The sequence below is a fragment of the Botryllus schlosseri genome, chromosome 10 (genome assembly GCF_051294905.1).
Source record: "Botryllus schlosseri isolate E-star chromosome 10, Bs_hap1, whole genome shotgun sequence".
Classification (NCBI taxonomy): Eukaryota; Metazoa; Chordata; class Ascidiacea; order Stolidobranchia; family Styelidae; genus Botryllus; species Botryllus schlosseri.
In genome coordinates this window covers 12,194,956-12,220,232 of record NC_137245.1, presented here as the reverse complement: position 1 = coordinate 12,220,232, position 25,277 = coordinate 12,194,956, and the positions used below count along the sequence as shown (strand labels likewise).

Here is a 25,277-nt window from a genome sequence, read left to right as displayed (position 1 = left end):
ACCCAAACTTCCCAGAAAAGTATTCACAGGATCTTATAAAAAACGAATTGTATTGAAAATAGCCGATAAAAGCGATGAAGCATGATTCAATGAACAGGCAAGTGCATAAAGAAACGGAAGCTATCAAAATTGTCCAAAACATAATGATGAACTTATGACAGGTAAAACTCGCGCAGCGGCTCTAGAAGATGGCGTATCACCGGAACGCTCCAAGTTCTCCCGAGCACAGCTCTTCTGTTTGTGCAGGATATGTTAGACTTGTCAGTGTAGTGGTCGGGCAATCCGAATGCTCTGCAACGGATCAAAATGCGATATGCTAGGCGTAATATAATTCCTGATTATCTGCCCGTTTCCCGGTCGACTTGATTTTGTAAGTAGAAAGTAGTTTGGTGCAAAGATAGGAAGAAACAAAATACTTCTTTAGAGTATTCAAGTAGGTTTTTGATTACTTTGCATTACTTACTCAAATCGTTAGTGATTTTGCTATAAAGTGTTGAGTGATTTTCCACTTGAAGTTTTAACGTGTCTACAAAATCATTAGTCAAGAACCAAAAGTTCAAGGCGCTGTAGCTGGTTGGTCATAAAACGTCTTCGCCGATCCTATCATAGAAGACTCATCTTTTGTGAAACAGTGCTCCCCCACGTGTGTGCATGGAGTACATTCATATTACCATGTCGAAGTCAATTTTAGACCTTCAATTACAGAAGGTATGCCTGAAAAGTTGAACTTCACCTGACTTTATTAGAAAGCATTACATCAGTTACGACCAGAGGGGATCAGAAACAACATAGTACTTATACTTTGAAGTATTCAAATACTCAATAAAGTACTTAATCCATTACTAACCCATCTGATCGGGTCAACCAGGAATGCAATCGAAATTTACCTCTCGATTTCAGAAAGCCAGAGCATATCCTTTTGTTTCTGAGCAGCATCCAGCACTGGGTACTTTTCCTGGACCGCCTTATTTGACACAGTATCAGAATTTGTGGTAATTGTCCCGACCTTCTCCACAAGGGCGACCCGTCCATTCTCGAGGCATTCCTGAAGGGTCAGTCGGTCAGCAGCGCGGGGAATCATGGGTCTGCGACGGAATGCATAGAAATCAGTCTCGTTGAACAGATTACAAATCAGATACTATTATGTTAACCTTGTCATGCCGGGCAGGTTTCCCCAGAATAGTCGTTGTCTGCTCGCCGCCGAGACCTTTGAAGCGTCCAGCAGCACTGGATTAACCTACGACACAAGCAGACTTGGTAAAAATAGTCAGCATTTCTACTTGAGCAGAAGAAACGCCATAAGTTTCTACTCAATTACAAGTTCCACTTGTGGGGTTCCAAGACATTTTAAAACCACTTCAAGTAGAAGCAAAAATTGGAAATCCTGAAGTGCTGTTGCAGTGAAGTAATTTTCAAAGGTAGATGCGGCCGAGGTGTCAAAAATCTATCGAAAATCGGAGGTGGGCCGACGAGATAACGTAATGGTGAAGCGTCTGGCTTCTTGATCGGTAGAACATGGGTTCAATTCTCTGCCGGGTCAGACAAAAGCCCTGATTAGTAACACTGGTATCCGTGACTCCACCACTTGGTGCTCAGCATTACCGGGATAGCATGGAGGGGCGTTGCAAGACTTAGAAAGCCTCACAACTACAACTACATTCTTCACATTTCGGATTTTGTCAGGTAGAAAATATTGTCCAACTGAATTTGCATCGTAGTTATGAGTTGAATTTATTTAGGAATACGACGATGTTGACCATGTCACATGTTGGACGAACAAATATAATCTACTTCCTCAAGCCATTCACTTTCCCGATCATTTAATTTTTACTTCTTCCTCAAGCAGTTTTGAATGACTTGAAATCGCTACTTCCAGTTGGAATTACAAAGTTAATTCAACTTGCAACACAGGATCAAGTATGACTACTTCAAGCAACTCTGCAGGTATGAACCAAAAAGTGAGTGTTGTCACAGCCTACCTTTCCAAACATCATTTCGTAGTACTTATGACATTACTGCTAACTAAGACGTTAGCACAGCTACATCTGTTTGGAAATAGAGGTGGCTCGGTCAGCTACGTTAACGGCCGTCAAGTCAAGATTCACAATACTTATGTAAACATTTTCGTACCTGAAAGTACCTGGAGATCGTCTCCTTGGTTTTCACATCCATTCTGGACACATTTTCGAAGAGCCAAAAGAACGGAGCGTGATTGTTAGCGGCTATGACGCAGCAAGCATTTAAGATCCGGAAATATTCAAAAAACAACCAACCAGACCCTTCGTCTGGGAAGAAAAGGAATTATTGGAAAGTCGCTGATACAAAACTTCCATATCAGAACAAGTAGTTTGCTGGAATCGTAACGCACAGTCCAGCAACGCTGTTGGATAAAAGAAGGTTGGTTATCCCTAGCTTCAGATTCAAGTAGTAACGTGATAGGTAATATATATTACTGGATTGCTGTGGCTTGATGCCACAAAAGTATGCAAAAGTTTAATGTAATTACACTGTGAATTACAGAATTTCTGTAAAATTATCGTGATCGTATGACTTGGACACTCAAACAGATACACCCCGCTACACAATTATTGTGATTTGAACTCTCCTTGTCAAACTCGGCACAAAGTGTAATCATGACTTTGAATCAAGGAAAGTGTCCGCACAGTGACATAGAAATAGTTTGATAACCAATGACACACAGTTTAGCCAACGATAAACGATAAACGTTTGTGGTAATTAGCTTGCTAGAGCATTCCAGAAATCAAATACCGGATCAACTGCACCGGAATAATTAAATTCAAGCATCCCACAAGCAAGAAGGCACAATTATTGATGTCAGTCCAGAAATCGTTCTACAGCGTGGCTTGATAACAGATGTTTCGCTTCGCGACCTACAATTTGCTTTATATGGAATAGGAACAAATACACTTGCATGCAGGTGTAGGACACATGCCTATGTCTTGCTAAATAAAACTCCTGAATAAGGCGCAATGTTATATTATTTGCTGTGAGCGGGGATGTTTAAAAAAAGGAAATTTCACTGCAATTGATGATAAGATTCGATAGATTGATGAAATTGCAATGCTCCATTGCCGTACGACATAATCAGTTCATTAACTCATCTATAAGAAATTTTGTTTACATCCCAGCACTATATTACAAGAGCCTACAAATATGCAATCAACCATGTTAACTCCGTAGAAATAGTGCAAATCCCTCTACTCTACTACCCAGAAGTCATCAACACACCTGGGCAATCTATCAAGGACTATCAATGAAATAACTCTTCTTGGGCATTACCTGACCAAAGACCTTTTCTTAAAGGATTTACCATCGCCAGATCATTACACGGACTCCCACCCAGCAAGAGATCAAACGGTCCCCACTCTAGAAGCTGAAAAATCAAATAAAGCAAGATAAAACACTTGAAAAATAGACCTGAAAATGACAGCCCGACAAGGAAGACGACAAATGAAAGTGGACGTTTTACACACACCTACATCCTGTTTCATTACATACCTATGTCATGCTTGGAAAGTATCAGTTGAGTTCAGTTAAGTGTCGAAGAATAATTTCATCAATTCAAAACGCTACAAGATTGCGATAAAATGTGAAGATAGTAAGGAGTCAAAAGGACATGGACAACAGTGATTCCAAAAGTGGGCGACATTGCCCCCTAGAGGAGGGGGGATTTTGAAAGACTATGGGACAGAAAATATGAAAGGGGCAATTGGGGGCCAAAATGCTCAATTCAGTAAATTATAAGTAATCTCATCTGAAACTCATCATAGCCCGCGAGAGGATAAATCATGGAAATTAGCTTCAATTGAACTTTATAATTAATATTGCCAAGTGAGGTGAGGTAAGGGGGCAATACGTAAAAGAAGAATATGTAAATAAGAGGCATGTATGTGGTACTGTAATACACATTGAGTTAGAAGTAGCAGAAGAAATAAAAAGGACAAGTGATGCACGAAGTGGCATGTGTTGGTAGGCAAAATAGATACATTACCACAATAATTGATATGTACACGCGATACATCTTTCACCTCCAGTCGCTAGTCCTTCGCCTCAGATCATAGCTTAGCTATTACTGTGGTTTTTCAGTGCATTTGACAGAGGTAAAAGACATTGCATACAAATCACGGAGTACCTGCTTGTTATCAATGCTACAAATGTCCCCAACATGTACAATCTCCGGATGGTTGGTGTGAGAGATGGTAAGTGCATTTCGATCAATCTCGGACGCGTAGTAACATTCAATGTCAAAATTCAAGGCCTTCAACGCCAGCAGGCCTGGAACACAAAATGAAGCCGGTTCAGTGAGCGGATGCATTTCGATTCGTCCATGGAGTAGTAGAAATGTTTATCATTACACACAGCACACATGATCTGCGTCTAGTTCATGACAGTCAATTATAATGAAAATTGAACAGTCGCCATGCAAGAACCAGTACCTTCTTTTGGAATCGAGCTACGTCAAAACTACAACATCATGTATATAGTTGTCAATTAAAAATGATTTTGCATGCTCATCAACTGCATTGGATGACAAAGCGCTCTTACTGAACTACTAGTAACACAGTTAACACCCTCACCCGCGGATATGCCGTCGAACAGAGACAAAACACGCAATTTCTTTTTCTTTGCGACCACAGGATTTTCATATATCTGTAACAAGGCGATAAATCAACTAAGCTATTGATCATGTCATTACCAAAGTCAAATTAAATCATCGTTAGATTTACCTTCGAATATTGGAACAGATCAACAACAATTTGATGATATAATATAACATGATTATTATATTATTATTTACTTATTAATTCGAGTCATTTCTATTTTATCACTCATTCAGTCCGAGCTTGAGTATTTCTACAAAAAATCGGGTCGGAGTCACAATTTTCAGTCAGGAATCATCAACGGGTCATGTTTTACCACGACAAACAGGTAATGTGACGTAAACACGTAATAGCTGATATTCCACCGCATTGTAAGTGATGATAGTGAAGTTTGATGAGTAGTTTCAGGTTTTTGGAGCAGTTGAAAGCGAATTTAAAGTTTTCAGATATAAAAAAAGATATGTGGCAGTTAAATATTATCGAATACTTCAAAATCCAAAATGGCGACGCGGGCCATACAAAATGATCTCTCGGGGCCCCTGATTTAGATTCTATTTAGCATTATGTGTAGTCACCAAAATGAAATTACCAAAGCATATTCAGTCGTATTCGTAAGATACTTTTGGAGTTTCTCCATCCAGTCCTGTCTTCGCACCAGCAAGCCTTTGGAATCGTGCTCAGTGCAGAGAAGGCACATCCATCGTTTTGAAACGGTCTGTAAATTCAGCGAGTCACGATCACACGAGTAAACAGAAACACGCACTGGTGCTACTGATGTAATAAATAAGTAAAATTTGGTTTAGAAAATGTTGTGATTTGTGTCTGATGGCTTGGGGTGTGGAGTGACGTCGCGAAAACATTGTGCCATCGTCATTGCCAGAGGTGCAGAGTAACGAAGTACTTCGAATTATTCTTGAGGACTTGGAGTAGGATTTGCCAACTTTCACTACTGACTCAAGTGTTTATTTGGCACTTCTACTTCTACCAAACAGTATTTTCAGACAAAAATGATGACAAGTTGTAAAGTGCAAAGTAGTGTTGGGATATGTTTCCGTCACATGCTCGAGTGAAATTGTCATAACGACTGCTCGAAATAGCCCGCACATTACTGTAAGAGCTTCTTGGAGGTACAGAACTTCAATATACAATTGAATAGTATATTCATATTGAAATGAACCCGAATATTTTCGGCTGACACAGTCGTCAGGGGTAATCGTCAGCAACTAGTAGAGAATTGGAAAGAACATTGTAGATCAACAATCGTATTACAAAATATGACGTCACCAGCATGAAAAAGAGAGCGTTCAATGTACTATTTTTAGGTGGTACACGAACTCCTTTTGTTGACAGAGTTTTGGCTGGTGTATTTTGATAAAAGTCGACTCCAAGGCACATAAATTACTCTAACTCAATTATTTTCAGAACTGCACACCAACTTGCGTTAGTTGCAAAGGTAAGTACTGTTACTTTGATAGTAGCCACCTTCGAACGATTAGTACAGGCATGCAACGTCTAACCCAGGGGTTCTTAAACTCCCTTTTTTATTGCGGACCTCTTTTATGATATAGTAGTCCAGGAAAACAAAACACAATAAAATGAATCAGTATCTAATAATATGTTTTATTACACTCAAGGACGAGCAAATGCGATAAGTTACACAATCTGTGATTGTTTTGCTTGGCAATGTGAAAAGCGAACTAATATGATGCTTCAAGATGAGGGTTCTGCAGTGTGATAAAGTGGGGATTTGGTAAAGTTCGAACTTTCTCAAATATTGTGAGATAAATTGTTGGCATGGACCGATTAAAAATACTATCTCAACGTCATATTCGATATAAAAACACTAAGGTTTTCACTGGCAATTCATTGACCCCTAAAACTAGGCCACACACCCCATTTTAAGAACCACCAGCCTAAACCAAATCTACTTTTTGAAATTAATTAGTAGAGTACCTTTGAGATCTTCATTTCCTACGAGTTTTTGTGACACGTAGTCATGACAGATCCTAGAAATCTCAAATTCTACTTATAATTGAACAAAAATCGTCGGCATTACTGCCACTTTTATGCGATTGTCAACAATCCCTACTTTGAACACTCTGTTCATTTGAAGCGATTGAAATTATCGAAAAGACAAAACCGTTTGTTTCGCCACTCACGCTTTTCGACGTTTTCATCATCAACACAGTGACACACTCAGTGCAGAAGCTCCTGTAGAGAAGACGGATGGAGATTTTGTGTCGGAATTAACAACATTAACCCAACCTGTTACATTCCTCCGTTCCGCAGCAGACGATATCTTTCTCACCTCCACAGATATTGCAATATACTGGCTTGCCGTTCATGCTGAGAACAGCCTCAAGATATTCTTTCTGAACAACATTTTAGTTGATGTATATTCGTACCTACTATGTACAGAGGTTGGGCGAATACAGGACCTTAAGAACACCACACTCTAGCCATCCAAGCAGTTGGCTTTGGGTGTTTTAATTGAAGCCGCATTGCAAACTTATAGTGGTAAAAAATTCAAAGAATTGAATGGTAACGTAAACTCAGTAAATCCATGTCGCTACAAGCAATTTGACTTACTCGCATCAACAGCAAGTTTGTAAATGAGACAAATCAAATTTAAATTTAGAATTGTTCGTGTAATGGTGCTTGCTTTTATTTTTGTAACAATTTTGCTAGAAAAAAGTGTGGTGGATAAAAATAACGCCATGCACCGATTAAATTCTCAATTTTCAATCCAAAGAGAAGTCTGCGTCCAAGATTACTTGACCACGATCTGATATATTTATTTTCCTACTGACCCTGGTCTCTTGTTTACGTGCTGTATGCCAAGGAGGGTGTTTAATTGAAAGGCTACTCCATCGATCGTAACACGGGGTGACTTTGCACCACTTTTCACATTCAATGTTAAATTATTTTATGGTACGTTATGATTTTCTGCCTTCTTCAACTTTGTTATGGGCGGAAGGGTTAGATCTATGGATTAAACTTGAAAAAGAAAATTATTGTCATGTTTTCGATCATTTTTTTTCAATTTTTCTGTGATGGCCAAAGTCACCCGGCAATGGGGTGTCTTTAGCTGAGCATCATATTTTCTACTTCCAGGACATCTAGCAGTCATATATGTCAATGACACATGCTGAGAAGTTGACTTTGGCCATCTACAGTCTTTTAAAAAAGAAGTATCCAACCAATGGTGACTTTTCAGACTTTAATTCAACGCAAAACCACAAAAATCTTCGAAGAACTTACAACGAAATTAAACAAATCAATGACAAAAAGTAGTTCAATGCCAATGTCCTTCAAGTCCATTCACTTTGTAGATTCCATGAGCATTCAGTGAGTCAGGGTCGGAGATTCTGTTTAATATGTTTCCAGTAATAGAATATCTGATCTTTTTGAATTGGTTATTTCCAATTGCTTCCCGATTTTTGCATAACACTGACTTCTGCACCATGCTGTTCTGTACTGTCCACAACACCTGGAAATAATTCTCCCTCATACTCAATTATTACACACTGGCCAGCTTTTGGTTTTGCTTTCAACTCCTCCCCTAATGCTCCCACTTCAACTGTATCATCACACAAATCTTCCTGGAAATATTCTGCTTCTGAAGAATCGTCATCACTTTCATGTTGAGTGCTTGTGACTAATTCAACTCATTTTTGTTGGGATGTTGATGGTTGGTCACCATTTTTCCTCCGTTTTGAAGCCTTCTTCTCCTCTTGTATGGCAATTATCCTCGCAACCTCCTCTCCCGAGATACTTTTCCTAAAGCAAAATTCGTCTACAGCAAATCCAAAATCTGCCTGCGCCATACAATGGTCTGCTATTTTCTTCTCCAAATCTGGCGATAAAACAGGCTGGCCTCCTGGTGATTTCGGATGCTTTCCTATCCTTTTATTCTGTAAAGTCCCTCTGAATACCAGTTATTTCACTCACAGATCTTTCAGACATTCCTTCCTCAATCATTCTTAGTGCCGCTTGCATCTCATGTGCGGTGTAGTCTTTATAACTCCTGGCACCAAGCTTTTTTCTATACTTCCTTGGCATTTAATTATTTAGAAGATACGAATACCGAGATGCAAAAAATACCCATTTTAGCTGACTCTAAATTGCTGGCCAAAGTCACCCCATAAATTGCAAAAAAATAAAAGAATTGATCAGCCACAGGATTTTGACAATCTTGAAATAATGAACTGCATTTTCGCCCAGAAAACCCGATAAATGTTGTCAGGTACATAGCCTTTGTCTGCAAATGAAAGGAAACTGCCTCAAACACCTACTTTGCATGTAAACCAAACAAAAGTTTGAGTACGTAAAAAGTGTGGTGAAATTTCTTACCATACCTGTCAATATAAAAATGGCTGCGAACATGTAAAAGTGTTGTATCAAACATGAACAATATCTAAAAGTACTCATACATCGATTAATTGTTCGATGTGTGCGATAGAAATGAATATTGGTTTTCGGCCAAAGTCACCCGGCAGTGCTAAAGTCACCCCGTGTTACGGGTACTTCATATCTTCATATCATAATCAGCTGGGTGCATATCAATTTTGTTAACAAACCTATATCCCGATGCAATTCGATTTTCCCAAAGTATCTCAGTACCCAATGAGGAACGGGTGCAAAAGTGGTGTATGCAGTTGTGATTTCGTAAACGGGCCTGCATTCTGACATTGTAAATCTGTGACACCTGGACTACGCAGCTCACAGAAGACACAATTTCACTCATAAAAGTGCAAATAATTCAGGCTTATAATCAGAGAGTTCAAAATTCAAAGACTTTTAAGTAGAAATAATTCAAACAGAATCATGTGAGTAGTGCGGGTGTGCTGTTGCAAAACCAGTTTGATTTCCAGAAATTCATAACAACTGCGCTTACTTAAAACTGTCTTCCTCCAACACGATATTGAGATATGAGTGGCGTTACTCTTGAGCAAGCGCATTATGACCGAGACATCATTACCATTTGAAAATTTGATACACTGCTTCTAGCAATCCATCATAGAAATAGTGAAGTACCTTGCAAGGCGGGCATAGACCTCCGTTGAAAATCGGATGTTCAGACACCAGGACCTGTTCGCCACATCTCAAACAGATCTCTTCGATTTTCAGCAGTTTCTTGCGCACCTAAACAATATTTGATCTTTGAAATTTTTGATTTCACAGCTATCACAGGTTTGGGTGCATTTTACACTGTGGAAGGCTGTTAATGCTCGATTGGTCATATCGCAGCACATCAAACAGGTAGTACAAAGCTGTACACTGTACAGTGTGTTGTGTTTAACGCATGTTAGACGAAGACTTTTCGTGTGCCCCTTATCAAGAGTTAACAGCACAAGAAGCATATAGAACAGTGGTTCCCAACCTTTTTGTTTTCATTCCCCACTTCAGATTTATTCCGAGCCTTCATTCCCCACCAGGACCGTAAACGCGCGAAGCGCGAAAAATTTATATAATTCATGTTTGAATCGGTCAATATGATCGGGAATTGTATATATTTTGCTATCAATTTTTTATCCCCTCTCTTCTCACGTAATCAGATTTACCGGTAGAGCTGAGTGAGGTGTGTTGGAAAAGGTAGGACCCCTAAATATGAATTGAACATCTTCGGGCTGACCCGTTGATATATTGACTTCGTTACATGATGCTGTTTCGTGAACTCCTATGTCAAAAGATCTTGAAATCGCCAAAACTAAAAGGCACACACGATTTCAAATAGCTATTGCTTTACTGGCAAATAATTTTGTCCCTGCGGGATGGCATTTGTCCTGTGGGGTTCAGATCGCCAGGACAGAAACATTCGGCGCCAGCTATTTAGCCGCCTATAAACATATGTACATTGTATATATATCGAAGATTTCGGTCACCACAAGGGCATTCCCTCTCGGCCAAGATCTTCTCTCTGCTTATCGTTCTGGCACATACCTCTCGGCGTCGCATGTTACATAGCTTATAACTTCATATGTATTGGTGCGTCGTGGCGCAGTAATGGCCGACGCCGAAGTCTCCATTTCTATAAATTCTACGTATTTTTGTGGGGAAAGGGTACCCAATAATCTAAATATTAGGCAATATGAAATCGCGCGCGCAGTGCAAAAAAAATTGAATAAGTGACATAAATTTCTAAAAAAGTTAACTGAAAACGGTAATTGCGCATGTGTCTTCGTGAATATGAAGACTGCCCTGAAGATAATTTTGAACAAACCCGTCTATTCCCCACCAGAAACCATTGAATTCCCCACCAGTGGGGAATTCCCCACCGTTTGGGAACCACTGATATAGAAAGAGATTTAACGGAACACCAATTGGCAAAGCATGACGTAACAATGCAACAATTAAAAAAAGTACTCTAGGCAAAGTCAGCTGTACCAATCAATAGTAGTCATAACAATGAGACAAGAGAGAATGAAATTATACAATACAGGGGAGACGTTACATAGACAACTAGCTGTATATATTAATGGACATTGGACAATATTAAGATTGTATAGAAACTCCTTCTGCCAGCATAAATCAGTACTGGTCAATTTTATGACAGTCGACTCTATCACAGACGGATGGAAAGCAGATCTACATTTAGCAATCACAGCGAACATATCATCATTGCAATGACTGACACAGATCGGATAGTCCATTACATGTTGACGGATGGCTGGATTGAACCTAGTTATAGGATCCAGAGTCTATTCTCAAATGAGTTTAGGGCAAGTTTTTGCAACTTGTTTGATTTTTCACGCAACTTTTTTTGAATTTTTCATGCAACCAAGTTTTTACTGGAAATATTTGGCGCTATACGTAAATAGATCGTTTGATTATTTCACTGTCGTTTAAATTTGAGGTCCGTTCTGATTTGATGTACATTCAGGCTAGACCGCCAAATATCATATTTTCACTGGGTCATTTTTTAAAGGCTATTGATTTCGTTGAAGTCGCCAACATTGAGTTTTGCTACAGCGCCTTGGACACAGAACAATTCGAGTATCTAATATCATAATAATTTCAAGTAACTTGTCCATGAATGCAACTTTTGCGATAAATAAGCGCAACTTTCCACGGATTTGACCACAACAAATACTTGCCCTAGTAATGACCGAATACGCACAAACAACTACACTCCACGCCCCAGCCAGGCTTTATGCAAACGGAAAAGGAAATAATCTCACATGCTGCACAACTTTGTTCCTTCTGTTAACCATATCCTGTTTAATCCGACTGGAAATCTGACTTTCATCATCCTGGTGCTTCCTGGGAACTTTGATCTTGGCGGGATCAAACTCTTTCATCATTTCCTTAACTGAAAGGTTTATCGTTACAAAACGGTAAAAACGCTACATGTTAATGAAATCGCTCTACCATGTAGAGAAAAGAGGCTTGAAAATTATATTGGTTGAAGTGGAAAATTTCCAAATTGCGATAATCATGTTACCGAGTCAAATCGTGTTAACTCATGGTAATGCATTAAAGATGGAATTTGATGTTGTACTTAGCATTGAGCACTCCATCAAATAGACTAGGGGTGCGCAACGTTTTTGGAAAGAGATCCTCACATAGACTTTCTATTAGCTGCAAGGCCCCCCCTCCCCCGGGTTGTAACCAAGTCAATCTCACTTTGATAGTTTTGACTCGAGTCAATTTTAATTGACCACCGAATCAAGTTCGAGTCCAAGTCGGTGAGTAGAGGGTCGAGTCCGAGTCATCGTGTTGTGACTCGGTTACGTTCACCGTTCAGTTTTGATTGTAATCGGGTCCAACCAACTTTTTCAGCTCTGCTCGAGTGATATAAAATGGCTCGCATTCATATTATCGTAATTTCTCTCAGTCCTAACAGTTTCTGGCCCTATTTCCAAGTATGAGGACTGATAGACAAAATACCAATGATGCGGTGACTAAACTATTCTTCGAAGTTACAATGAAATGCCTGACTCGAGTACAATACGCAAATTGACTCGAGTCGAGTCATTTTACGCATTTGAAAATATGACTCGAGTCATTACAACCCTGGCACCCCCCTCTTATTAGGAATTACAGATGGTAATGGTAAGATTTATAAATAAAATTTAATATCGGATCACACATACCAGTCATGAATATGTGGATCAGGTTTTTTCAAACTCTGTGAGTGTGACCACTATCCTAGCACATTTGAGCTAAGCTCAAACGTACCGAGCGAGTTAAATTGAAAACCCCTTTTGCGCACCGCACACAATTAATTTGCACAAATTCACATCCCTGAAATAGACTCATCACTAGGGCTGGGCATAAAGAGTCAAGTCGAGTATTAAAATATCAGTTTTTCGAGGACTGAAAGTTTATAGCTCTAGCCGCTAAGAGTTTTGTTGATCAGAATTATAGTTTAGATACTATTTTCCACTGCGGAAGCCTGTAAACCTCAATTGGCAGTAGCGCAGTATACAAAGCACGTAGTACAAAGCTAGACACGTTAGTGAAATGACATATATCTGTGAAGTCACGATCAAACCACACCCTTGTCACAAAGTGCCATGCAATAGGTATGGACGAAAAAGTACCAAATAATCTTTGACATGATCTAGAACGGGTATTCTTTGTGGTCGTATAAAAGGCGTATACTTGAACTTTCCACATCATTATACTACTCGAATACTTGACTCGAGGCCTAACACTAGGGTTACCATATTTTGAGATCTGAAAGAGGACACTTTTTAAAAATTCTGAAAGCTACAGAAAAGAAGAAAACTGTAGATTTTGTAAACTTTTCGACCGATAGTACTGTGTTGACTAAAAAAAAGTCATCACTTCGATTCGACTCCCGAATTACCCGCTTTTTTATGATAATGTTTGGTGTTGACCAAAAGAAAAGAAAAGGTCATCACTTTTAATCGTCTCCCGTTTTACCCGATTTTTTCAGAAACTCTGACGTTCGCCGCGCCGGGGTCAAGTTTTTGATCGCATTTCAATAATTTTTCTAGAAAAAGAGACAAATTCCCAAAAGAGGACATTGAGAGGGCACTTTCAATTCACTGAAAAAGAGGACAAATCCTCGTAACCGGCTGGCACCGGCGGGTCGATTTGCCGCACTTTTCAAAACTTAAAAACACGACCTCAATGCGAGGGTCAGACCACGTGTTTATGGTGAGACGCTCTACCCTGTTTTGATAGTGTCAATTGAATTCGTTGAGCAAAATCGGTCACTCACGGCTTGTTTGTACTTATTCGCACTAGGTATACGTTGTGGATTCTATAAGGAAGTAACCAAAATTTGTCGATTTTTACAACAAGGTTGTCTCGTCTTCTTTATTGTGTACAGGATCGGTTGTCCTGCTCTCGTCTAGCTTTGTGGTGTAGTTGGTTGGGCGTTGAAGTTCTGAGTCCAACGATATATTACTTGTCGGTTTCGCATCCCATTGAAGTCGTGTTCTACAGTTTTGAAAAGTGAAGCAAAATTTTTCGGAAAAACCCGCCAGCGCCGGCCGGTTAAAAGACAACGTATGGTACCGTAATTTTCCATGTATAATCCGCAAAATTTTCACGATTTTTGCCCTAAAATCGGGGGGTGCGTATTATACATGGGAACAACAAGCTTGAAAAAAATCACACCTTTCTTCATGTTTGTATCCAATCGCGCATCACTTTCAGCCATCGTGCCCAGTAATTAGTATTATCAGTGTAGCGCGCTACCAATTAGCAAAAAGCGTGTTGCCAATTAACGAGAGTCGTCTGCACGCAATCTCCTGCTGAATTGGTTTGCCGTTTGCACGCGAGCGAAATTAGGTCATTCATTGATTGCTGAACGCGCGCGAATCCTCGCTAACTGAACGCGCACGCGGCAATCCTCGCTAATTCATTGACAGGCCATGCGCGCAAAATATAATCGCTTATGTACGTTTACGACCAAAGACTCGAAAACTGGTATCCGCGGCTATCCTGCTAGGCGCTCAGCAATCACGGATAGCATGGAGGAGAAAAAACCGGGGGTGCAGACTAGATGACCTTACTATAAAGACCGTATCACATCTCCGTCGTCAAATCATCTCGATGGTGCAGGCGAAAAAGAATACCATATCTCTCTCTCTCTAATCAGTCGCACCTCCAACAGGCGTGGTGAGCACGACATAACCGTTGGCCTGAGCAATCGCATCCGACCTCGTGCGCAAGATGTCGCGTCGCCGGCCTCAGAGGCTTTGGCTGCTATCTACTATCGTATAGAGGCATTATGTATGTATGTATAATGATTAGCAATCGCATCTGTAATAGGCCTCGTGCGCAAGACGTCGTGTCGCTGGCCCGAACTATCGCGTCGCCAGCCTCGCAGGCTTTGGCTGCTCTGTACTATCCTTTAAGAGACAATGCCGTTAATTGCATAATGATTAGCGATGGTTATGTCATGATTGTTCGACAGTGACATCGCAAAACAGAACAACATCGCGTACTAAAACACAGCTATTCATGTACTATGAATGCAGGGTGCGTACTATACATGGGTACAGGCTTTTTCCCAGAATTTGCATGCCATTTTAAGGGTGCGTATTACACATGGGGGCGTACTATACTTGGAAAATTACGGTAATACTACCTAATACTCGATTCAGAATCACTCAAGTACTCGAATTTGCCCAGACTCATCATGAGTAGGGCTCTGCACAATGATTGGAGTACTCGAATCTGAATCGAGTATAAATTTTAATGATTTGAGTCGAGTAGTAAAGAACGATTCTTTTGAGTACTGAAATTACACGCTCCTCGCCACTGAAAATTAATTTATCAACAAGAATTATAGCTTCAATACTAATTTTCACTCTTGAAACCTTGATTGGCCGTATCATAGTATACTAAACATATATTACAAAGCTATGAACGTTACTGGAAACAGCACATTTCTGCAGTGTTGATCATCCCACAACATTGTCACCAAGTGAATTGAACAAATACAGACATTAATGTCGTATTACTTGATACATTTATTTGTACTATTAAAATGGATATATATATATATAAATACTGGTGCTTAGACCTTTCAGTTCAGTCTCCATGACACAGAAACCGCCCTTACCGTCATCTCGGATTTCAGGCAGAATCTTCTGATAACCACCGGGAAGAAAATCTTGCAAAGCCCACGCTACAGCTTCCTCTACACCACTGAAGTGGTTGCCTGCGAAACAAAATAATTTGACGTTAACACCAAAGATCAAGTTACAACGGCTGTTCCGCTCGGCTTGCTTCTCCGTGCCAGTCGCATGCATCACACCATGAATCAAGCGTCATCAACTCGAAACGGGTCGCGGGCCACTTTTCAAATTTCATAGAGGCAGCAAGAATGCAATATTGAGACATAATAGGCCACACTTTTGGCAAACACGTTTTTTAGTTATATACATCAGTATAGCGCTGTGCTCTCTAACATGGGCGACCGGCATTGTTTCAACAAAAATATTATGATCATCCATTGAATATTATTTCAAAATATGGGCGGAACATGAACATGATACCTGACAACGCTTTTCTGCGACTAAGGAATCGATATTGGGGCTAGCAAGACACTGTACTAGCTGAAAGACTATCTTCCCGTACAGCTTGATCCTGTGGGGAGTACTAAGCCCTTTTCTGAGTGTCTCGGTCTTTGCAGTGTCTGGGACATTGCATGCCATGACAATATTCCCAATTGCCCATACCCATTCATTTCTCTCTCGATGGAATGCTGTTGACATCGCCAAAGCCGTTTCAGGTAGTGAAGAATAGTGATGTTGCGCACTAGAGAATAGCTAATTTTGAAACAGCAACAACAATATTTTGAAACTGAAATCAATTCAAGCAGTTTAAAATGCTTTACTTAGCGCTCTTCCAAAATCTGAAACTAGAGTAAATGACTCGAGTAATCATATCCTTGAAGTAGGGCAACCGGATAGCGGGCCTCAACTTCCCATATGATGAAGAAAGAATGGGGTGAGACGTGGTGCACCAGGGGGTAGCCATAGTACATGTATCTCCCCGATACTTGATCTTCACAATTGAGGTAAATATGAAGCTGCTTAGATGATATGACACCATGATCACCTGATCGATTACTGGCTTCTTGCAAAGCTTCAATAATAGCGAGACGGTATCTTGAATTTCGGTTAAATCGCGTCTGGGAGAAGAAGCCATCAAACTCGTGGAAGAATGCAATTTCGCATACCAACACCTAGGAACATATCATGTCTTGGTAAGCTCAAAGTAGATGAAAATAGTCAGAAATACCACAGCGCAGTGCATGGCAGAAGGAACCCATGCAGTACCAGTACAGAATTCCTACATGCATCCACGTATAACTGTACTAAAAATAGCTACTCTGTGATTGCCACCGCAACCCTAAATTTTAGGCGTGTCGTACTGATCTACTTTGTAATCGAGGTGACTTGAGTAATCTTCAGCCACTTGACTAATTTCCAGACCTCATGTTTTCTAGTTGAAGTAACTTTGGTCTAACTTGGAAATGAATACTGTAATTTTCAAAGTATAGTATGCCCCCATGTATAATACGCAACCTTAAAATGGCATGCAAATTCTGGAAAAAAGCCTGTACCCATGTATAGCACGCACCCTGCATTCACAGTACATGAATAGCTGTGTTTTAGTACACGATGTTGTTCTGTTTTGCGATGTCACTGTCGAACAATTATGACATAACCATCGCTAATCAATATGCAATTAACGGCATTGTCTCTAAACGATAGTACAAAGCAGCCAAAGCCTGCGAGAGGTTGGCGACGCGATAGTTCGGGCCAGCGACACGACGTCTTGCGCACGAGGCCTATTACAGATGCAATTGCTAATGATTATACAAGTAACGGTATTGCCTCTACACGATAGTAGATAGCAGCCAAAGCCTGTGACGCGACATCTTGCGCACGGGGTCAGATGCGATTGCTCAGGCGAACGGTTATGTCGTGCACACCACGCCTGTTGGAGGTGCGACTGATTACGCAAGCGATTATATTTTGCGCACGCACATGGCCTGTGGATGAATCAGCAAGGATTGCCGCGCGCGCGTTCAGCAATCAATGAATGACCTAATTTCGCTCGCGTGCAAACGGGAAACCAACTCAGCAGGAGACTGCGTGCTGTGCAGACGACTCTCGTTAATTGGCAACACGCTTTTTGCTAATTGGTAGCGCGTTACACTTATAATACGAATTACTGGGCACGATGGCTGAAAGTGATGCGCGATTGGAAACAAACATGAAGAAAGGTGTGATTTCAAGTTTTTTATCGAGGGAGATTTTTTCAAGCGTGTTGTTCCCATGTATAATACGCACCCCCGATTTTAGGGCAAAAAATCGTGAAACTTTTGCGGATTATACATGGAAAATTACGGTACTTTCATTTGTACTTTATCAGATTTATATCTCCGTCTACTAATGTAGCCTCATTGGAATCTTAGACCAAATCCATGGATACGGTTTACGCACGCATCCTACTATCAATCCTACTGTTATTATATTGAGGTTACAATTTGAGACCTACTTCAGAAAATTTATTGTCCCCGAACCACCGTATCCAACGCGTTGGGTCGTTTGGCGGGTCCAATGGCCCGTCCAGTTCACTTCTATCGGCTATTCGCGCTGGCCACCATCCAAAACCTCTGAAGAAAGCCCACACAAGCTGTAACACAGGTTCAAGTTGAATTAAAGGGAGATACCAGTAAATGAAAATGATTCGTACGTTGCCACAAATCCGACATGGATCGGAGGCGATTTGGGCAGCCTACAGCGTTTTCTACTGGGACCACCACTTTAAGTGAACTCCCAGCCTAACCCGTATTCAAATCAGGGAATATTCCATCTTAATATTTGGGCTATGCAAATTCTATTACCAGTACCCCAGTGATTCCACTCTGAATGAAGTATTAGCCATTGTGATGTGATATAAGTAGGAAAGATGTGAAAGCTCAAATATGAGACGACAAAAAAGATAATGCCAGTTATATGTGGTATTTTTGGACCATAGCCTACCTATTTCATTGCACTTGTGACAATGCTGTGCTTTGATCACGAATTTGTGCATATGTAATTTCGACTGATGCGCAAAATTTTCACCACATATTTGGGGTGCCTTGATACCATTAATCGATTTCAAGGATTCAATAGTTAGGCAAAGTTTAGAATCAAATCTCGTCGATAATATAACTCTTGGAGCGCAGCGACGTAACATTTCAGCAGTTGAAAAAATAGTCTCTGGCTACTCGACTCGAATCAGGGCAGTTAATACTCGATTCGAATTCGCGTGCTCAAATCATTGTGCTCAGACCAAGGCTGTAATGACTCGAGTCATGACTCGGCTCGAGGCACGATTTTCTGATGACTTGACTTGAGTCATTTTCTCAAAATACGGAAAAGACTCGATTCGACTCAATCAATACACATATTGCCTCGAGTCATTGCGCACGACTCGAACCAAGTCATATGACTCGAGACTCAGACGGCCAAGAACGAGATTTCATTGCAATTTCGAAAAATAGTAAAGTACCCCACACTAATGGGATTTCGTCTATTGGTAGACTACTGGTACTTGAAATTGCGACCAGAAACTGCTAAGTAAGGAAAATTAGTATATTATAAATGCGAACCATTAGATATCACCAATCAGAGTTATAAAAAGTGGGTTTAACAAGACTATCCGGAAACTGAGCACTCAACACAATGACTTGGACTCGAGTCATATTACCATGACTCGGACTTGATCCTTTGCTCGTTGAATTGGACTCGGACTTGACTCGGTGGTGAATTGAGAATGACTCGACTTGTGACTCGGAGTCTTGTGACTTGGTTACAACCCTGGCTCAGCCCTACTTAATATTGACCATAGTAGGTGTGCAAATAAGAAAGCCGTAAGGGATGTTGGATTAATGAAAAATGTCACCTAGAAATACCAAACAACGAAGTTCAAGTCATATGAAATGTCCTAGATCTGTGCACAGTTTTTGATGCGTAATAATTAGGGCAAGTTTTTGTTGCAATAAAATCTAGAGAACGTTGCACTCAATTTTAACAAAAGTTGCAGTAAAAAATTGCATTTACACTTTGTTAGAATCATTGGGGTATTAGATACTCGAAAAGTTCAGTTGTATAATCCAACAGCTAAAGATATGCAGGATATCTGCTTGTTCTATTTATTTCTACGCTATTCAATCAATTATGCTAATAAATCCCACGCAATACACAGTATGAGTGTGACTACAGGTTTATTGCAAGCTAATAGGTAATAACCCCAATCACACTACGATCTGAAAGGATGAAGAAAGGCAGCAAACAACGTTAAGCTCCCGCGTATGCGTCAAGCCTGGTGACTACGAGCGAAGCGCGTCGTCTGTCACCGTCGACTAGTGTTCAATTATAATGAGCCATAATTGCGGAACTAAACATATCACAGCAAACGAAAGTTGAGATGTATCACATGCATACACTTTTATGTTCTTTAGGTTTGAATCTACATGACAGCATTTCGCTGTCATCTGCTGTGGAGCTGTCCAATTCAGCGAGACTGTCAAAAAGTACATTTGTTTTGGTAGACCTACACCAGAGTTCTCAAACTCAAATGTGCTTGCGGGCCAGTTTCCTAATTTTTGATGACACCGCGGGCGCAGCATCAATAGTAAGGGCGTTCAATGTATTTCAAAGTGGGCTTAAAATGACGGGAACTTGTATACTGGCATTCCACACATATCGTGCGATATAATAACGTAATATTCACGCCTGGCATGAACACATTTCTAATATTTGAATAAAATTGTTGTTGTACTTGGCATAACTTGGCAAAATAATGAGATACACAGACACAATGCAAGGGGACAAATGCATCATGACATCGTAAAAACTGTTGCGTGACGATTTAGCAGCTAGCTGACATTTGATGTGCCACAATTACAGGTCAGGATTGTAATAACTCGAGTCATGACTCGACTCGAGTCAGACTGGAGTCCCAATTTTCTGATGACTCGACTTGACTGGAGTCATTTTCTCAAAATACGGAAATGACTCGACTCGAGTCAATCGGTGTATTGACTCGACTTGGACTCAAGTCATTGAGTATGACTCGAACCAAGTCATATAACTCGAAACTCAGATGGCCAAGGCTGACATTTCATTGTATTTTGGAAAAACAGTAAAGGAACCATGCTATCGAGATTTTGTCTGTAGGTACTGGAACTTGAAAATGCGACGAGAAACTGGTCAGAGTGACGAAAATTAGTACATTATAAATGCGAACCATGTGATATCACCAAACAGGGTTATAAAAAGTGGGTTTAACAAGACTTCAACTGGAAACTAAGCAGTCAACACAATGACTTGGACTCGAGTCATATTTCCATGACTCGGACTCGACCCTCTGATAGCTGACTGGGACTCGGACTTGACTCGGTGGAGAATTGAAAATGACTCGACTTGACTCGAGTCAAAACTATAAAAGTGAGATTGACTTGTGACCACCCTGTTACAGACTGTAGAATGTTTTAGAATTTACCAAGGATTGATATGATATCAGAGAATTTGAGCAGTGCAACCCAATCCAGGTTTCGTGCACATACTCCCAATAAGTAGGCTATTGATCATGTCTTGCCAAAGTCAAATTAAATCACCGTTTGATTTACCTTAGAATATTGGAACAGATATATAACAACATGAATACAAATATACCTAGGGCTGCAAACATGGCCCAAGGCACACAGCAAAACTCGGTGTTGGCGACTTCAACAAAATCAACAGCCTGGAAAGGTGACCCAAATTTCGGCGGTCTTGCCTGGCGTCAGTGAAATGGAAAAAGACCTCAAATTTTAACTGAAGTGAATCAATCAAGCGTTCTATTAACATATAGTTCAGGCACTGTCGTGCTTGGGTGGGGTTGTTGAGCTAGATTGCCAGCCATCGCGTCATAGATAACATTGATATGCAGGTAGCACATAGGTGTTTCTCAAGCAAATCAGAGAGCCATACTAAAAATAGTTTTAAAGCATGTTTTTTATATCACTCTTTTAGGCCTGCATTTTGCGCAATACTTGATAGAAGTTGTACTAAAAAGTTGCATGAAAGAATAGAAAAAGCTGCATTATAAAATTCCTATAAACAACTTAAAACATCACACCACAAATATTCTTAGCATTTAGGAAGCTCCCGGAAGCTGTTAAAAGTTGTAAAAACTTGCCCTAGTTACCTCGGTTGGCATAATACATTGCTTGATAAAAATGAAGAATAGGGCTTATTCATTGACGATGAAGGCAATACATCCCACTTATTTTAGTTAGCAGACCACTTACCAAGTTTTCAAATGGGATGATAGTTTGTAACGGTCTCTTGCGTTGTTGAATTTCTCCAGCATCACTCGATTTTCGAGCTTTCTTACTGCCAAAAAGTGTAACGGATTTTGTGGTGACATATTATAGACCAGAGGTCTCAAACTCAAGTGTGCTCGCAGGCCATTTCCCAGTTTTTGATGACGCCGCGGGCCGCAGCACCAATCTTAGGGATATTCAGTGTGTAATTCTAAAGTAGGCCTTATTTGACGGGACCTTGCAGACAGGCATTCCACAAACATCGCGGCAATGTAATTTACTATTGCATTATTCATTCTTGACACGAAAAAAAAACACATTTTCAAAAATTTCAATAAAATTGATTTTTTGCCAGGCATAATATTTTTAATTAATGAGTTATAGACATCATACGAGAGCATGCCTCTTGACATCGTAAAAATGTCGGGTTATAATATTGCAGCTAGTGGACATTTAACGCGCCACAATTCTAAGTAAAATATTTTAAAATCTACTGAAGATTGATCTGATATCAGAGCATTTGAGCGGTGTAGCCTAATCCTGGTTTTGATACAGTCGTGATAAGTATCGGCTGTTGTTACGGTCATTGCCAAAGTCAAACTAAATGAGCGTTAGATTTTGCCTTCGATTTATATTGGAATATATCAATAACCAATAACAACTTGAATATAATCATTATTGAGCCATAGTAATAGCATTGCTTCTTAACCTTTTTAGCGATCGCACCCCTTGTGCTTCCGATAAGATTTCTCGTAGCCTCTGTCTATTTACACCACAGTTTCTGATGGTACCTTTATAAAAAATCAGAATGCCCATTCACATGAAATCGCGCGTAGCGCGGGGACTATTTTCCAGTTGAATCAATTGGCCAAGAAAATATTCCACAGCATATAGGCCAAATTCCACAATGCATCTCGTACACCCTGATGTGGTGCTTCGTACCCCGATGGAGTCTACGGACCCTGGTTAACAACCCAAGGAATTGAAATGTCCAATCGGCGAAGAATTCATTGGTGTGACAGCTGTAGAGCGTACTACTACCTTACTCACCTACGATAATAACATGGATAAAGAGAACAAACAACCCCTAGCATATATTGAACTATATGTCACGGGGTCACAGAATACCAATGGCTGCCATACTGACCTGATTAGATAGCTATGTACCCCACACAACGCAAGCTACAATCTTTTGATATATTACTATTCCCTATGACAGTATCATAGATTGTTGCGTCCGTAGAATTACCAACCAAGTCACCGTTCCGAGTCGCAAGTCCTTCTCTGATTTTGACGTTTGACCCGACTCAACTCGAGTCATTTTAATTTAATCACCCAGTCAATCCGAAATCGAGTAACAAAAAGGTCGCATCAAAAAAAGATATACGGCACTTGAATATATTGGTGAATACTTGAAATTCCAAATTGCCGTCGCGGGCCGCACAAAATGGTCTCGCGGGCCGCGGGTTTGAGACCTCTGGTATAGACTATATCTACATATATATGCACTATGCAGTGGTGCAGCATTAAGCAAAATATTGAAGGTATAACAGATCCAATAATTAGCCTATAAATTCAGCCTAATGGCAGCAGAGGTTGTGAGCAGAGCGACTATGAATACCCTAAGCCTAAGCAGTAGCACAATGCTTAGCTGTGATTCGCAGATTGGCTGGCACGTATAGGCCTACTGTTCTTATCGCAATAGGTTGAGATGGCAGTATTGCTGTTGAATAACAGGTTAATCACATCAACTATGTCTTGAAGTAGTTGTGACTATGAGGCAGCACCAGACACCCTATTCATCATGCCCACAAGTAAACCCGCATGTACTGTACACACACTGTGACACTTTACACAACCAAGAAGTAAATAGATACCTATGAGATGTTGTGGGTGCGAAAAAATCCGGCTTCTTTCTTGTTCTACTTAGTATCATAGCGAGGCAGGTTGTTTGTGACAACGTCACGACGTCCGCTTTCCGCCAAGATCCACTCGAAATAATCTCCCACCAACACGTTGCTGCATTCGTCAGCAACTTATAAAAGCGAGCAAGTGTGAGCGAGACACTATCGATTAGCTTCGCACACTACTCCTGCTGCATCGACAACTCAAACTGCGAGCTCCCAGGCCATTTGGACGCACTGCCGTCGATGTAGCGTGCAGCGAAGATCAAATGAGCCTCGTGTCAGGTCAGGTGGCGTGCTGCTGCATACAGTGTGCAATGTAAAGTGCAAGGTGCAGTGCATGTGCGCATCTTGTGAGTTGCAAAATATCGCGGGCTGCACGTATGCAGCAGAGATTTCAGATATGAGGAGAGAGGGTACTCCATTTTATTATTACTCATAAAATCAATGCTATTCCCTATAATATATCAACAGCCATTTAAGGCAGATGCAAAAATACGAGAGGATTTGTCTGTACCAAACATTCGTTGGAATTTAAGCTGCATGTGGCTGTGAGAACGGAGATGGCTTTGGAAACAGTGTGGGCAAGAGTATGGTTGATTATGTCACTTGTGTGTGAGTGCGCCTGGGACCTGAGATTTGGAGATGAAGTAGTAGTGATACTCAGAGGTGGTCAAAGTAGTCAAGAAAGCTACTCAAGTAGAAGTAGAAGTAGCAACGAAAAAATCTACTCAAGTACGAGTAGAAGTACTTCTTCCATAAGCAACCTAAAACTACTTGAAGTAGAAGTCGAATTAACTGACTTTAAATCTACTCAAGTGAGTAAGTAATTCTGAAAACGATCGTAATTCGTTCGCAGGAATTGTCAAAAGGTGAAAATTGAGCTATGCGTAAGGTGCCGAGCTTGATTCATGTTGATGCATACCAGGAGGTATTCAATTTTCGACAGCATAAGCATTCGTCCGCATCATGGGATGAAAATGATAGTATTGATATGGAAATGCGATACTAATCCCCTGTTCAATCGAACAGCACGTTTTAGAAAATATCATGGTATCATCATATTATAAGGCCCGTAGCTGTATAGGATACGGTGTAAACACTTTGCGCGATCGTGAATAAAAATATGGTGGATCGTAAAAATACCATATTGTGTAGCTTATTTCCGAAAATTAAAGGCATTAGCACAGTCGCTTTTATACTTCAACATGTATGTTATCCAGACAAAAGAACTGATATTAATTAGAACTTAAAGTATATGATACTGGGAATTGAAAGTGAGTTAAAAATACTACTACTAAAAGCGGAAAATGTATTTAATGTCTTTAGTCCAGAAACTTTCAAAGGTGGTATGCTAAAACAGCTCTAAAACTAAAAAAAAGTCAGAGTCCACTTTTCCAGATTAGGACACGCCATGGACTGCTAGATTACGATATGACAAGTAAATGCTAG

The 25,277-nt window shown here is 40.3% G+C and overlaps 1 protein-coding gene across 2 annotated transcripts; it reads right to left on the bottom strand.

The window, feature by feature from the left end:
* Positions 1-31: 31 nt before the first annotated feature.
* LOC145447892 (DNA (cytosine-5)-methyltransferase 3A-like) lies at positions 32-24,270 on the bottom strand. Of its 2 annotated transcripts, XM_080326159.1 has the most exons (17): positions 23,799-24,255; positions 21,907-21,991; positions 18,120-18,257; positions 16,671-16,797; positions 15,670-15,768; positions 11,804-11,934; positions 9,660-9,767; positions 6,888-6,994; positions 6,782-6,833; positions 5,212-5,337; positions 4,599-4,671; positions 4,154-4,296; positions 3,301-3,394; positions 2,131-2,285; positions 1,152-1,237; positions 888-1,085; positions 32-291 (listed from the first exon to the last, which is right to left on the bottom strand). In XM_080326159.1, the coding sequence occupies exons 1-17, from the start codon at positions 23,855-23,857 to the stop codon at positions 153-155; spliced, it is 1,920 nt and encodes a 639-aa protein (XP_080182285.1). In that variant the 5' UTR covers positions 23,858-24,255; the 3' UTR covers positions 32-152. The 2 variants fall into 2 exon arrangements, with proteins under 2 accessions (XP_080182285.1, XP_080182286.1); XM_080326160.1 differs by lacking the exon at positions 32-291 and having other exon boundaries at positions 946-1,085; positions 2,141-2,285; positions 23,799-24,270.
* Positions 24,271-25,277: the final 1,007 nt, after the last annotated feature.

What these genes read in the sequence shown, in the direction of transcription:
- LOC145447892 (XM_080326159.1), bottom strand. Translation starts at nt 23,857, where the DNA reads ATGATACTAAGTAGAACAAGAAAGAAGCCGGATTTTTTCGCACCCACA. An exon ending in GGGACAATAAATTTTCTGAA is followed by an intron (nt 16,798 to 18,119) that starts GTAGGTCTCAAA and finishes ATATGTTCCTAG; the next exon opens with GTGTTGGTATGCGAAATTGC. An exon ending in CGATCTCCAGGTACTTTCAG is followed by an intron (nt 1,238 to 2,130) that starts GTACGAAAATGT and finishes CTTGTGTCGTAG; the next exon opens with GTTAATCCAGTGCTGCTGGA.